Raw genomic sequence first — 14,701 nt, 5'->3', positions numbered from 1 at the left:
AGAATAAGTATTCAAAAGGCTTTCTGCCATATAATGCTCAGGAAATAGCCATCTAAGAATAACCAAAGTTATCAAAATCTGGTATTGTAGACATCAAAATAGATCATGTCTTTCAGTGCTATGTTCACCTACAGAAGTTTTGTGATTAACATAATTTACCACTTCCCTGGGCAGCCCATTTCAGTGCCTGATCACTCTTTCTGAGAAATATATTTTCCTAAGATCCAACATGAACCAACTCTGACATAAGGCTATTACCTCTCATCCTGTCACTAGCTACCTTTCAGGTAGTTGTAGAGACTCTCCTCTTTTCCAAACTAAACAACCCCAGTTCCCTCAGCTGCTCATCATCAGACTTGTGCTCCAACCCTTCACCAGTTTTGTCGCCCTTCTTTGGACACACTTCAAGGCCTCTACGTCTTGTACCAAGGAGCGCAAAACTGAATTCAAAGTGCAGCCTCACCAGAGCTGAGTAAAGGGGAACGATCACTTCCCTGGTCCTGCTGGCTGAGTCCTTTCTGATGTAAGTCAGGATGTCATTGATCAACACCCCTAGGTCCTTTTACTCTGTGCAACTTTCTGCCCCTAACCTATAGCAATGCTTACAGTCCCTACCAAAAGTCACAGCACTTGGTCCTGTTGAACCTCACACAGTCAGCTTCAGCTCATCATTTAAGCCTGTCCAGATCCCTCTGTAGGGCCTTTCTACCCTCAGGCAGATCAATAGTTCCTCCTACATTGATGCCTTCTGCAAACTCATCCCTCATCCAGACCATCAATAAAGATATTTAACAGGGCTGGAAGATATTGAACATGCTGCATTTTAATATGCTACCAAGCATGAGTTCTTCAGGCTGTCAGAACTTAAACAGATTAAGGCCAGTTATCCAAACGAGACCATCAGCATTCAAAACAATTCTTACACTGTCACTCTCACACTGACAAATCTATAAGAGTAATGGACTCTGAGAGGTGACAGTCAATCAAAAAGTACATTGCATGAAAAAAACACAAGCTTAATTTTTAAAAAGTACTTGAAACTACAGCAATGCTTGTATTGCTTGAACTCTAACATCTTGAGCTATCTTCATGCTTGACTTTGCATTCACATATTGCCTTAATTATAAAAAAACCCTGCAGCATCTGAAACACAGATGTTATGCAACATTTCTAAGCAAGATGAACAATTTTCCCCACCTCAAACTGAAAGTAGCAGCACAGTGGAAGAATTCTGCAGTACCTTTCAGTATATGCTAAAGAATATGCAGATTATACACACAGTAAAATCAATCAGAAAATCTGCAAGCAGCATTTAAATTTTTTAATTACATTCTTTTATTAATACTACAGCACCACAACAAATTAAAATTATCTGCACATAATACAAAAATAGAACACATCATAAAATTTATACTGTAATAGAGATCATGTATTGAACTTAATTATATAAAATATCTGATTTTAAATAATGCACAAACAGGGACACTCGACCAAATGAATGCAATTACATTTCCTCTAACATGAAGACAAACACAAGAAGAAGAGCTTATTGTTTTACTGTTAACATTCTTCATACTTTAGGTTAAAGCTCTGAGCAAAATAAGTTTTTCAAATTTTCCCTTTGCTACCACTTTCTATCATCAAGCACAGCTGTTCTGAAAACAATGATGAGCAAATTTTTGTATAGTAACATTCACTCGCAGTTACAGAGTAGCATTACTAAAACAACCAGCTTAAGGCACCATGGTTTTCACAACTGACACAGAAAATTCATGGCAAAAAATAAAAAATAAATTAAAAAAAAATTATGAGCTTAGGCATAATGCTACAATGAATAGAGATTTGTTCTTCATACACTTTAAAACATACTTCACTGACAAGAATGGCTTTTATAGTTCCTCCAGAAGAATAAAATATGAAATAAGAACTTGGCATTGTTACAAACTCAAGAATGCATCCCACTGGAAAAAAAAAAAAAAAAAAGTGAAAATATCCCCTCATCACCTCTCTATTTTAGAGAGGAAAAAAAAAAGAGCTACTACTTTCAAGATAGTTCTCATGCATTTCCAATATGCAATCCAGTAAAGTCTATTAAACTCTTGTTTTGTTTTGTTTGTTTGTTTTTTACTTCACACAGCAAATAATTTTTTAAAAATGTTTTCTTACTAAGAAGATTAAAGCGTGCTGAAAATATCCAGATAAAAGACAAAAAAAACTGTCAGTGTCTTTGGAGAGTTAAATCTGTAAACAACCTTAGCAATGCAGGCCAAAACATAGTTTAGTGCAGAAAGTTCTTATTTAGAAATATAAATCACTCTTTCCTCTCTCAACAACTGTATCTCCACTTTCTTGCCATCAACAGCAATGATGAGCAATTCCTTTCAGTTCTGCTAAAGTCCTAAGCAGCAATAAAGATTCCTTGACTTGTTCAGTGTCTTTTCCAAAAGTATGCCATGGTAACGGCCTGAAGCTAAAATAGAAGGAGTTGAACTAAACTCCTGGCATGCTGATATTGCCTGCCACAAGAAATTCTCATGAAGTTTTTTTGTCCAAGCTCTCTAAACTGCTAGAGTGAAATAAAAAAAAAAAAATGAAGAAGGAAAGTCAGAAAATTTTGTCACAGAGCAGGGGGAATAGATTTATAAGCACAGGCTTCCAAGTTTACAGTGTGCACTACCACCTGTATTTATACTTTAACAAATCTTTCTCAAAATATAATGAATTGACAGCACATCCTTCACTTACCTGTGTAAACATTTCAGACTAGAGAAGGCCACAGAAAAGGCAACTTTTATATAAAAAACTCAGTACTTACTAAAGATACATTATTCTAAAAGTTTCTGAAGACTTCCACTGATCTACAGTGAAAAGTCTGGATTATGCTTGTACTTTGTGCAGATGAAGATACTTTTGTGCTTTACATTCTGAATTCAACATTTAATAAGTCATTTCACTGTCAGTATAATGATTAATCCAAAGTTTCTCCTTATCTAAGGCAGCTGCCAGAAGCAGCTGAAATGCAAATTTGTTTTGGTTACCTTCTCTGCCTTAGAAACATTGCTAAGACTTGTTCACTATTCTTTGAGCCTAAAACTTTGACATACATTAGCTTTCTCCACATCATTCATTTCCTGAACTTTAGAGAAACATTTCATCAGAAGGAAGCTGTTTGCATTACACATTGTTGTATGTACAGTCAACTAGGCAGAAGTATTCCTATTCCAGTAATTCAGTAAGTAACAGAGCCTTCCTTAATTTCAATCAAGGCTAATAAATAATCACAATCATAATTAAGAACTACAGTGAATTATTCTTGATACTGTTATCCAATCTTTGGCTTCATGCATAAGTCAACTTTTGACTCATTCTAAGCTGCTAGATATGTCAGACGTGATGGCATAAAACTGGGAAATCAGTTTAAAATGAAATTCTGTCTGTGAAAAACTGAAAATCTTCATTTATGTTTTAACTGTCCACACCTCGGGGCAAGCAGTGGTCAGAATTAACTTTGGTCATGTTCCACATGTGTTAAAATCTCTATAATAATTAGTACGATACGGATCTGTAATTTATCTATAAGGACCTAAAATAGCTTTCTCCTCCTTTTGCATGACTTGTTTCATGGCCAATCAACACAAGAAAACGTAAATCACATTGTGTGGCTTCAGCATTCAGTTCCAATCACAGACACACAAACAGGCAGTAATGGTTAACACCGGTAGGCAGCTAAGCACTGCTCACTCAGTTCTACTTACTCCCAGTGGGAAAGGAAAGAGGAAAGGAAAAGCAGGAAAACTCACGGGTCAAGATAATTTAACAAGCAAAGAAGTGTAAAAAGAAAAACGTCTGTTGTTGCTCACCATCTTGCATGGGTAGACCAAAGCTCAGCTGTTACCCAAGTGAAGATGGCTAACCTATCTGAACCACTCTCCTTCCGTTTTATTGCAGAGCATGACACTATATTTACTTAGTTTTCTTTAGTTAGTTAGTTTAGTTAGTCATATCACCTGCATGGCTGTGTCCCCTCCTGACCTCTTGCAAAGCCCCAGTGGATACACTGGAGTCAGAGTAAGAAATAGAAAAGGCTTTGACACTGTGCAAACACTGTTGGGGTACAGATAAAGCGTTAGGATGTTAGGTCACAAATCTAAAACACAGCACCATACAAGCTGCTGTGAAGAGAATTAAGTCGATTCCACTACACAAGTCTATGTTGTATCAAATGGTATATAATATGTAACTAAGCCAAGAAGAGTCCATAGCAAGGCAAAAAAAAAGGTTTTTTGCTCAGTGTTTTTTTCCTTCTGGTAGATGAAAGAAGTTGTCTTTGAGTTTAAGGTGCTCTGGTAAATCTAGTTGTCTTTTTGCCTCTTCAATGTCTTCCCGGATTGCTGAAATGAGCGTCTCTGAAAAATAAAAAGCAGAATAGCAGTATTGAAAAGGTCACCTGAATTCTGAACATAGAATAAAGCAAGGCACACCACCACATCACAGAATGTGATTATTATTACAAAGTTGGAGAGGCAACATTATCTTTGTTTTTAAAATGCTTTGGTTTTAATGTCAGAATTGCACTGTTCAGTGCTTACAGCATTACCCTTTCCTTGCGTCCAGGCTTTTTAGCAAAAAAAGTCTACAGAATCTTTTGAACAACTTCAGTTCTAACAGTGCTACATTTTTAAAAAGAAATAGTGAGATCAGACCAATGCTTTTATGACACTCAGAACAGAATTACTGAAAACATAATTATGAGACTGAAATAAGTGCTGATATACTTTAAGATGAGGGGTTTCACCTTTTTAATTCAACTAATGGGTGCACTATTAATTCAGCTTATAAAAACATTTTAATGAAATGTTAAAGGTTAAAACACAACATTGCTAATTATGAAGACAGAAGGTGATGAGACAGAACTTTCGATATGCAAGAGTATGACAAACAAAAGATTAGTTTGACAGAAACCTGCAATACTGACCTAAAGAATTAAAGTTTTTTTCCGATCGAATATATCCAGTAATGACTATACTAAGAATTTCTCCATAGAAGTCTTCCTTGAACGTGTTGATAATGTGTGTTTCCTAAAAGAACAGAAATTAGTTGTCAGTTATCATGGTGAATTTTGAGTTTATTTCCTTTCTCGCAACGATGTTCAGCTAATATACTTAATTCAAATTCTCTCCTACACGTTATCAGAAAAACTAAGATACTTGGTCTAACATGTATGATACACAATTGAGATTACAGAGCCTTTGATAACATCACGAATTGCATTTCATATGGCATTTAAGAGAAGTTGTTCATTTATGAACATTCTGACTGTTAAAGTCAGAGAAAACACTTCACCCCTTATCTCAAAGGTAAGATTTTTCGATGCACAAAATCACAAACTTTAATACGATCATTACATTCCAAATAACTGTAATGAATTTGATTGCAATGATATTAAGAAAACCTTCTCAGCTAGTTCACAGAGGAACTAAATGTTAAGACTATCAAAGGAGTTAAGGTGGTTGTCTTCAAAGCAGAGATTCATTGTGAAACAAAACTGCTTCCAGGTATTAGCAATTAAAACCAAGTTCTGCAAGACTCAGGAAAAAGTACAAAAACCTGCCATTAAGAAAAATAAAGATGCCACAGTTTGGGATTTAATCTCCATCCTGTTACTATTTACTTTTTGAATTTTGAATCTGCATATTAAGGCACAGAACCACACACCGTTTAAGAGTAAAATTAATGCAAATCCACTAGTAATTAAGGTGCCCTCAAATTTCTTATTTTTAATCTGTATAAATAGTGGAGGGCAAAAGGTTAGTACGGTCTACCTCATTCTAGGGCTCTCATAACTCATAAGCTTAACACAGGTTTTGAATTTAATGCTTTTCCATTTATCTACCTGTCAGAACAACAAACACAAATGTGCTCCAGAAGAATTTAAGTAGTGGTGGAAGAAAACATTCTACTTAAACTTTATTTATATACAGCTGCACACTGTCCAGTTACTGTTTCAGATTACAAACACATGAGACGTATGCTGAACACATTTCTAACAGCAAATAAAATTTCTAAATATCACTTATGGACCAAATTCTGCTTATCTTTTTCAAAGTCAATGTCCTGCTCATTTACTATAGTCAAAGTACCACACAAAGCAAAGTTCTTACCACTGATTTCTTAATATTCTTATAGAAAGGATTCCATCCTATGCTCAAAACCATTTTATGAACATCTCCATTTCCAACAGAGGCCCATCCATAGTATATACCAGTAGGGATATCGGATGGAAAGCTTTCGACTACTTGCTCAGAAAAGTTAGCTGCAAAAATTTTAAAAAGTGCACATTTGTGTAAGTCAATAACATGGCAATTTTCAAATACTTACAAGGCAAGCTCTGCCTACATGCTCTTTGTGCATGTATAATGATGACAGCGATACAACATGCCATTTGCAAAGTATAAACAAGAAAACAGCTTTGTAAAAAGTAGTCCTGTGATTATACCAGTCATCCTATTACCTATGCACACTATTTTAGAGTTACACATACTATTCTGCAGTAAAAAATAATAAACTAACCATTATGTCTGTATTTCGCTATTAGAAGCATCACTGCTTCTAATATTCAATATCATGAAAGAATGGAAAAATCTCTTCTGACTGGCAAAGTGGCATCAGAATTATGCACCGAAGGGCTAGTAACACTTTCTGCAGCAGATAAAACATGTGAAAACATAGTGATTTCAGTCACCTGTCAGAGTTTTCATATTGCCTTTCAGGTCACCCGCAACTGGGGGTTTATAGGATTTTCTTTGAAAACTAAGAACCTGAAATAAACTCCTGCCTGAGTGAAGGGAACAAACCCCAAACCACTGCCCTCCTGAACTTTGCACAGAACTCTTCATGCAGGGTTTTGGGCCAGTGTTAAAGAATGTTCAGTTAGTGATCTGTTTTGGTTCACAAGCAGTCACTAACCTCCCTCACTCCAGAACACCACCCTCCAGAATTCCATTAACTCGTACTGACGCAAATAAAAGAAAAACAACATGTTTCTATTAACTGAAGTCGTTGCAAGCCTGGTACTTCAGGCTTGCTGCTTCAGGTTCTCTTGTCTACTGCGACGGGCACCACACAGCTGCTGCCTTCAGTGCCTCTTAGAAGAGAGCAAAATACGTTTCATTTACATCTTTACTGGTAATTAGATAGAGAAGGGAGCGGCCACGTGAAAAATACAGCTCTTTTTTGGGTACATCCATTTGCTCTGCTTTTCAACCCCTGAATCACTGCCTTTACGTTTCCCTTCTCAAAGCTATCTCCCGTGCCCACTCTCCAGCTTGGCCCAACGGGTTTGCACCAAACTGCCGCATCGCAGCTCTGTGCATACCGCCTGTAAGCACTGTTCAGCACCCCTCAAATCATCACGGCCATCGTAAGGAAAAAAAAAAAAAAAGAAAGAAAGAAAGAAAAATAAATAAATAAAAAAAAAAGAGCTGTCAGACGGCCGCCGAAGCCGCTGCAGATAAGGAGCTCGATGTGCCTCATTCCGCGCACCAGCCCGGCCGCCCGCTGCCCGGCCCCGTCCCGCTCACCGGTGGGCACGCCCAGCTCTTTGGAGCCCCTGCCGAAGCCCTTCACCACCTCCCCACGGCAAAAGTACGGCAGGTGCCTCATGGCGGCCGCACACCGGCCCCGCATCGCCACCTGCGTCCACCGTCCAACCGCTCGACGCCGCGGCGGCCCCAGGCTCTTGTCTCCTCCTCGTCCTGGGCACTACCACGCGGAGGGGAGCGCAGCAGGAGTGCCCCATTTTTCGAGCCGAAAGATGCTCTGCCAGGCGCCGACCTCCCCCACGGATGGGCTCGCCCATAGCCGGGCGCTGACTCTCCCGTCAGTGCCGATGGCTGTCTGCTGTCGTCTGCGACGTTCGTTAGTTCGGTGTCAGGAGCTCTGGGTGGCTTACAGACTCTCACTGTTGTAATCGCAGCTGCTCAACATCGAGGGGTGGTAGTGCATGTAAGAAGAAAAGCGCTGCTGCCACATCCGTTCTTTTCTGCTGTGCCTAAGCATATGGAGAACAGTGTTACAATAAGTGTTCTGTTCCTTGATAGCAGAAGCACCTTGGATATTGAGTACAGTATTGTCAGGAAACGAGGGAGCAGCAAGGAGGGGTGCTGGGGGGTCAGGCGTGACATCAGGAACGCATTGTGAACGAGAGGGCGGTGGGCACAGAACAGACTGCCCAGGGCAGTGCGCACAGCCCTGAGCTGCCGGAGTTCAGGGGCTGTTTGGACAACACTCCCAGACATAGTTCTTGAATTTTGGGTGATGCTGTGTACAGCCAGGGGTTGTACTTCATGATGATGTCGGGTTTTTTGTTTGTTTGTTTGTTGTTGGTTTTTTGTTTGTTTGTGTTTGGTTGCTTTTTTTTTTTTTTTTTTTTTTAAATGATGACTACTTTTCAGAACAATTTTTGCTGTTCTTGTGATATCCACAAGATGGCATGCAATCTCTTTCCATATCTGTAGGTTTGAATATAACATTTACAATCTTCTCTCAGCAACAAAAAAAAACCTTGCAAAATAGCAAGTCCACAAAGTATTTAAGAACTACGTGGTCAGTACTTTTGCAGAAGCCTGATGACTCCTATTTGTCAAATGCATTCTGTAAACAGTGATACTGCTATTCATTTTTCTCTCATTGTGATGGATTGCTGTGATCCAGCTAAAATCCAAGGCATCCCTGACACTACACATGTTTATTTTGCTGTTGATTGCATTTGGTTCAAGTTTTTGAGGAGGCAATCTTCTATAATTAGTATTTAGTTACCTCTACTGAAATTTAGTAGACTTAGTGGAGGTTTTCCACCAAAAACTGAATTTTAGTGGTGATCATGTCTGCTAGCACTGCCAGAAAACAAGTTTGGTAGCTCATACCTGCCTGTGATTTGAAAGGCACTATTCCAGTCAGCTAGAAAGGAACTTCCTTGCTTATGCTGGATTATCTTTCATAATTGTTATTTATGGAAAGTTCTTGAATGTTTTTCTAGTGTATATATATATATACAAACATAGAAAATGAAATAAAGAGAATAGTGTTAAGTCATCTGTGTAGGGCTGTGTCAGGTTACCTGATCAAATAGAAGCTTTGTGAACTCAGTGCACCAAGCAGCATTTCGTGCAATGCAGAATGTGCTCTGTTCATCATTTCATAATAGATCACATGACTTGTATCACATCACAACCTTGTGCCAGAGCCTGGGCTTCCTGCTGCAATACTTCAAAAGGGTACTTTCCTAGACATGACTTAAGGTGAAAACAGGAATATCCTGTTTCTTCTGTGAAAAGAAAAAATGGGGAAAACAGCAGTGTAATACTTGCTGGATACTGGGATATTCCAGGACCATTCTGGCCAAGCTGGAAATTCTGGTTACACTGGGCTCTGGTGAAATATCCAGGAGGTGACTCAGAGAAAAGAGTGTGCTGTAGTAAAACTAGTAGCATTTTAACCAGCTCCTTGGAAGTTTCCATTCCCAGCATGACAAAACTCTCATTGATTCAGGAGTTCAGTCCAAGGACACTGGCATGCCTTACTTTTAGTGGGCTGAAACCAGGTGGTGAAATTGGAGTACAAAGTTATATACAAAGCATTCTTGCAAGAGTGTCTAATAAACACACCTGCTTCAAAATTATTTTTCTGAGTTTTTGTCTGGAATAGCAAAACTTGGGAGGTTTTATTGTTTTTGTTTATTTGCTCTGTTGCAGTATGAAGGTTTTTATTCTGTTTGAATTGAACATGTTCTAGAAAAAAAAGATGCGGATGTACTTGGTGGCTAGCATTACGTGACACTGAAGGAGCAAGTACTGCCAATGTCAGCAAAGTGAGACATAGTTGATATTATCTACTGTACACTTTCTGGCAATTGCAGAAAATTCCAGCAGCTACCACTTATATATTACTAGCAATGTGTGAGAGGCAAAGCTTGTTTGACTCATTACTGGTGCAATCCAGAAGTTGCAGACATGTAGGTCTTGATGCTTTTTGGAAGTTTGTATCTAGTTTACAAGTCTATACGTGTTCCAAATTTGCTCCCAGCTTTTTCATTCTTAGCTCTCTTTCTCCACTGACCCCTCAGTTGGCATGAAAAATGCACAGCACTACTTTCAGTGGCTTACCTGCTTTCCCTGCTCTCTACACAGCACTGCATTGTGCCATATGAGCGTTTTTCATGGTTAGCACTTAACGCTGTGAACATTTTAAAGCTACTGAAGAACATAAGTTTTATTCACAGCCTCTACATGAATTTTACGGACCTATTTGTCTGTCTTGCAAGAGCAGTTTAATATGTGTCTCAATTTAAGCAACTATGATCTAATTAGCCCTGAATCATAGTGAATGTCACTTGCCCATCAGTTTTTTGTTTTGGCTTGGTTGTTTTTTTGTTTGTTTGTTTGTTTGTTTGCAGCCACCACTGATCCAGATCAGCATGTATGTAGCTAGTTTGCACACATGTATAAAAACAATTTAAATCTTTTAGTTAGATTTCTAACTTTCGGCAAAGTTTAAGATATAATTCAGACTGACTAACATTTTGTTGCAGTCTTCAGAGAGAATCCTACACACAGAAGCTTTGGTAGCAGAAGTATAGACATACAAGGCAAGGTATCTCAGGTAACTTCCAATCCTAAATACAAGTAAACAAGATTATTATATTCTTGAGGGTCTGCATTCCGAAATACCTTGTATTTCTCAGCAAACAACACCGTGCTACCACAGACAAATGTAGAAAAACAAGATTATTCACATGTTTGTGAAATCATTTGGGACCCATGTTGTCAGGAGCTGTGCAATACTTTGTGGATGAACAGATGCTAGGCAACTTGGAGGTTAGTTATTTCTGATCAATATTCCTGTGAAAATGGAATGTAAGAAGGAATAACATGTTACAGGAAGAAGTTAGCTATGTTAAGAAAATTGTAAGCAAATATGGCTGGGTAAGTTGTGGTTTTTCCAGTTCACTGAACATAACCAATCAAACAGCAACAACAAAGACATCAAGAAAACAGTAAAACAGAAATAACTTCATAGAATCACATAATCATAGAATATCCTGAGTTGGAATCACCCATCACAAACATCACCCATCCAGTCTAAGTAATGCTTCACACAGTACCACCCCAAAACCCACACTTTATATCTGAAAACATTGTCTGAACACTCCCTGTACTCTGTCAGGTCATGTCCACTGTCCTGGACAGGCTGTTCCGTGCCCACCTCTCTGTGGTGCAGAATCCATCCCCATCCCCCAGCTGCCCCTCCCCTGACACAGCTCCATGCCGTTCCCTGGGCCTGTCGCTGTCACACAGAGCAGAGCTCAGCGCTGCCCCTCCGCTCCCTGTGAGGAGCTGCAGCCGCCATCAGGCCTCCCCTCAGCCTGCCCTGCTCTGCGCTGAGCACACCCGGGACCTCAGCTTCTTCTCTTACATCCTGTCCTCTAGACACTTCACTATCTCTGTAGCCCTCCTTTGGGTGCTTTCTGATGTTTATATGGCCTTCTTCTGTGGCACCCAAACTTGCACACAGTGCTGGAGGTGAAGCCACACAGTGCAGCGCAGAACAGGCAATCCCTATTGTTGACCTGGGCCTGATGTACCTTTGGCCCTTTTGGCCATGAGGGAACTCTGCTAACTCACATTTAACTTGCCTTTAGCTTGCCATCACCCCAGGTCCCTTTGCATGTGGCTACTCTCCAGCCTCTTTTTCCCACAGCCTGTACAACTGTCCCTTCAGGGTTGCTCCTTCCCATGTGCAGAATCTGATGCTTGGTCATGTTAAATTTGTGTGGTTGGTGATTGCCCAACCTTTATTTTGTCAAAATCTCACTGCTCTAGAGGGAATAAACAGGTCCCCCTAATTTATTGTCATTCACAAACTCATTTACTATGCATTCCAGTCCTGCATCAGGATCATTTGTGACAACTGTGAAGAAAACTGATCCTAAAGTGGAGCTCTACTTCAAATTTTGGTGAATCTGGATCATTTAGGAGTCCAATGAGTTAGAACAACAACAACAAAAAGAAGAAGAGAAAAGAAAGAAAAAGAGAACAAAACACTCCTAAATATTTGTTTTTAATACATTTTTCTTATTTGGAAAATACTTGATTCTTAATTTCCTCTTTTCAAGGGGAAGAAAGGGAGGCAAGAAGCAGAAGGATTACAGAAAGCAATAATCTCTTGTAAGAAAGAGCTTCTTAAATGGAAGTTAGCTTAAGTGTGCATGGAGATAAAAGACTTTTTGATGCTTATGATACTTCATTTGGGAACACGTTGGAAAAAAAAAAAAAAAGAGGCACATTTTCAAAATTGTCTTCACCACAGGAACTTGTTTCACAATGACAAAATGAATGTTTAAAAAAATTGAATCAGCGACCACTAGAGTCATTTATGGATTTTATATAGAAGTTCTGGGTAGAACAGATCCCCTCTCAAAATGTCATGTTGACCCAGTGGTAGATCTGCATTTTTTATGTCCAAGAATATCCTGCACAGGCTCTGGTTTCTATTCTCTATATGGAAAGCCTTATTAATATTCAAGCTACAAGGGAGAAAGTCTTTCCACCTGTACAATAATATCATGAAGATGATGAAAATAGTGGTTCTAGTGACAGATATTTAATGGAGGAGGAAATAAAGGAAATGCGCCTGAAGTATTTTTTCCTTCTTGCTAATTAACAGGTTTTAAGACCATTCTCTTACATTTCTTGTGCTTATTCTCACACTAACAAATAACAGTCCAAAAACAAACAAACAAACAACAGCAAAACAAAACAAAACAAAACAAAATTATAGACTGTGGTGATAATTACTGATTTCTAATGGAAACAAGAATTTATAATATTACTGACACCAATAATATGCTCCATTTTTACACAGGCAGTGCCTGCATTTGTTATAGTACTGTCAGTTATACAGGGCAATAGCTTCTTCATTAGCAGTCTGCATTCCGCTTCATTTTAAGAAGCAGCCCTAATAATCAATCATGCCTGACCCTGCAAAGGGACCCTACTCAGTGCACGCTACTTGTCTGCAACAATATGTTGTCTTAGGAAATATCTGCACAACAGTGAGGGGAAGGTTAGCCATAATTTCCACTTTCCATTTTAGGGCTGCATTACAACTATTGTACATGTGATCCCAGTGTTCCTGCAAGCAGCCTGTGCCAGACCTGTCTGAGCTATACAGTTATGTAGTTCCTGCTACATGTATCTCCCAAAAGTTGCTTCATTATCACTGACCCATGCCAGTAAACCTGGCTTGATGCTGTTCTACCCATTTTCAGAGTCTAGAAAGAATTAATTAAAAATTACTTCCCTCCAGTGATACCACACAGACAACTGCAATACTGATTTCATAAACCAGAAAAAGGGCAGACTTATTTTTTATTAAACGTATGTGTTAAAGTGGTAAGGGCAAATTCAAAGTCTGTTTCTTTTAGAGTTAGTTCTTCCTCCCAAAGACAGGTGAAATTCTTATTAGAAGGAATATTTAGAAGTAATAAGCAAAAGGAAGAATTCTTTCCAGATAGTACTTCCTAAACTGATTCATATTTTCTTTCACTTCTCTCTCTAGTTTTTACTCAGTGGTGTGAAACCTAGTGTGTTAATATTGCTTATGTTGGATTTGATGGCAAGGGAAATGCGAAACATAGGGCTACAAATGAAGAGAATATGTAGTTTGGCTCAAGATTTGATTCTAGTATATTACATCCACACCTAGAAGTTTGTGCTTTCTGACTGGGATATCAGCCTTATTCCATTCACTTTTGCACTACCAGTTTGTCTTACAGGTTTCCTTTCAGCATGGACCTTTGCTATGGCTTCCACACCACATGAGAGCTGCTAGTGTCCAGCACTGTTCACAGTGGGAACTGGCTGTTGGCAGTAATGTGAGAAGTTAATTCATGTGCAACCGTGGTGGTTTCACACCAATGGGCAGCTAAACTCTATCACACTGCTGTGTCATTCCCTCTCATCAAAGGATGATGGAGAGGAGAAAATACGTTGGGGAAAAAATGTGTGGTGAGAAGGACAATTTAATTAATGGAAAGTGAGAAAAGAACAAAAGAAAATAAACAAAACAAGCAAACAAAGAGTGAAAAAACAATTATTCTCTGCTTCCATCAACAAGCAACTTCCTTCCACATCTTGTATGCTTGTGTAGAGAGCCCTAATATGCATTGTAATCACTCAGGTCAGGTATTTTAACAACAGTATGCTCCGTTGTCCTTCCTCTTTCACAGATTCTGCTGCTGAGTGTGACACCATACAGTATGCAATATCTCTTTGGTTGGGTTAGGTTAGATGCCCAGGAAACATGCCCTGTAGCCCTCCTGCTTGCTCTCAGTCTACTGATTTTTGGCAGGACTTGAAGGGAATCTTGATGCTGTGAAGCCCTGGTCAGCAATAGAAAAAAAAAAACACTTGCTACATCAATAGTGTTCCAGCTATAAGAACGTAGCACAGCACTTCATGGGCTGCTGTGGAGAAAGTGAATATCCCAGTCAGATCCTGTACAGCCATGTGTGAGATCTGACAGACCTGCTCTCCAAGCTGCTACTGAGTCATTTTCTCACCCTAAGAGTAGAAATACCTTAGTTTTAATCCTGAAATTTATGAGGTTTGTCAATAAATTAATTACAGTATAGATGCACTGT

General features: G+C 39.0%; 1 protein-coding gene across 1 annotated transcript; it reads right to left on the bottom strand.

Annotated features, from left to right (window-relative positions):
• Window positions 1-1,343: 1,343 nt before the first annotated feature.
• RFK (riboflavin kinase) lies at window positions 1,344-8,370 on the bottom strand. Its single transcript, XM_031602377.2, has 4 exons — window positions 7,581-8,370; window positions 6,162-6,313; window positions 4,976-5,078; window positions 1,344-4,406 (listed from the first exon to the last, which is right to left on the bottom strand). The coding sequence occupies exons 1-4, from the start codon at window positions 7,684-7,686 to the stop codon at window positions 4,288-4,290; spliced, it is 480 nt and encodes a 159-aa protein (XP_031458237.2). The 5' UTR covers window positions 7,687-8,370; the 3' UTR covers window positions 1,344-4,287.
• Between the last annotated feature and the right edge of the window lie 6,331 nt (window positions 8,371-14,701).

Source organism: Phasianus colchicus, chromosome Z (assembly GCF_987193195.1).
Source record: "Phasianus colchicus chromosome Z, bPhaCol1.hap1.1, whole genome shotgun sequence".
Classification (NCBI taxonomy): domain Eukaryota; kingdom Metazoa; phylum Chordata; class Aves; order Galliformes; family Phasianidae; genus Phasianus; species Phasianus colchicus.
This window is presented reverse-complemented; position numbering and strand designations above follow the sequence as displayed.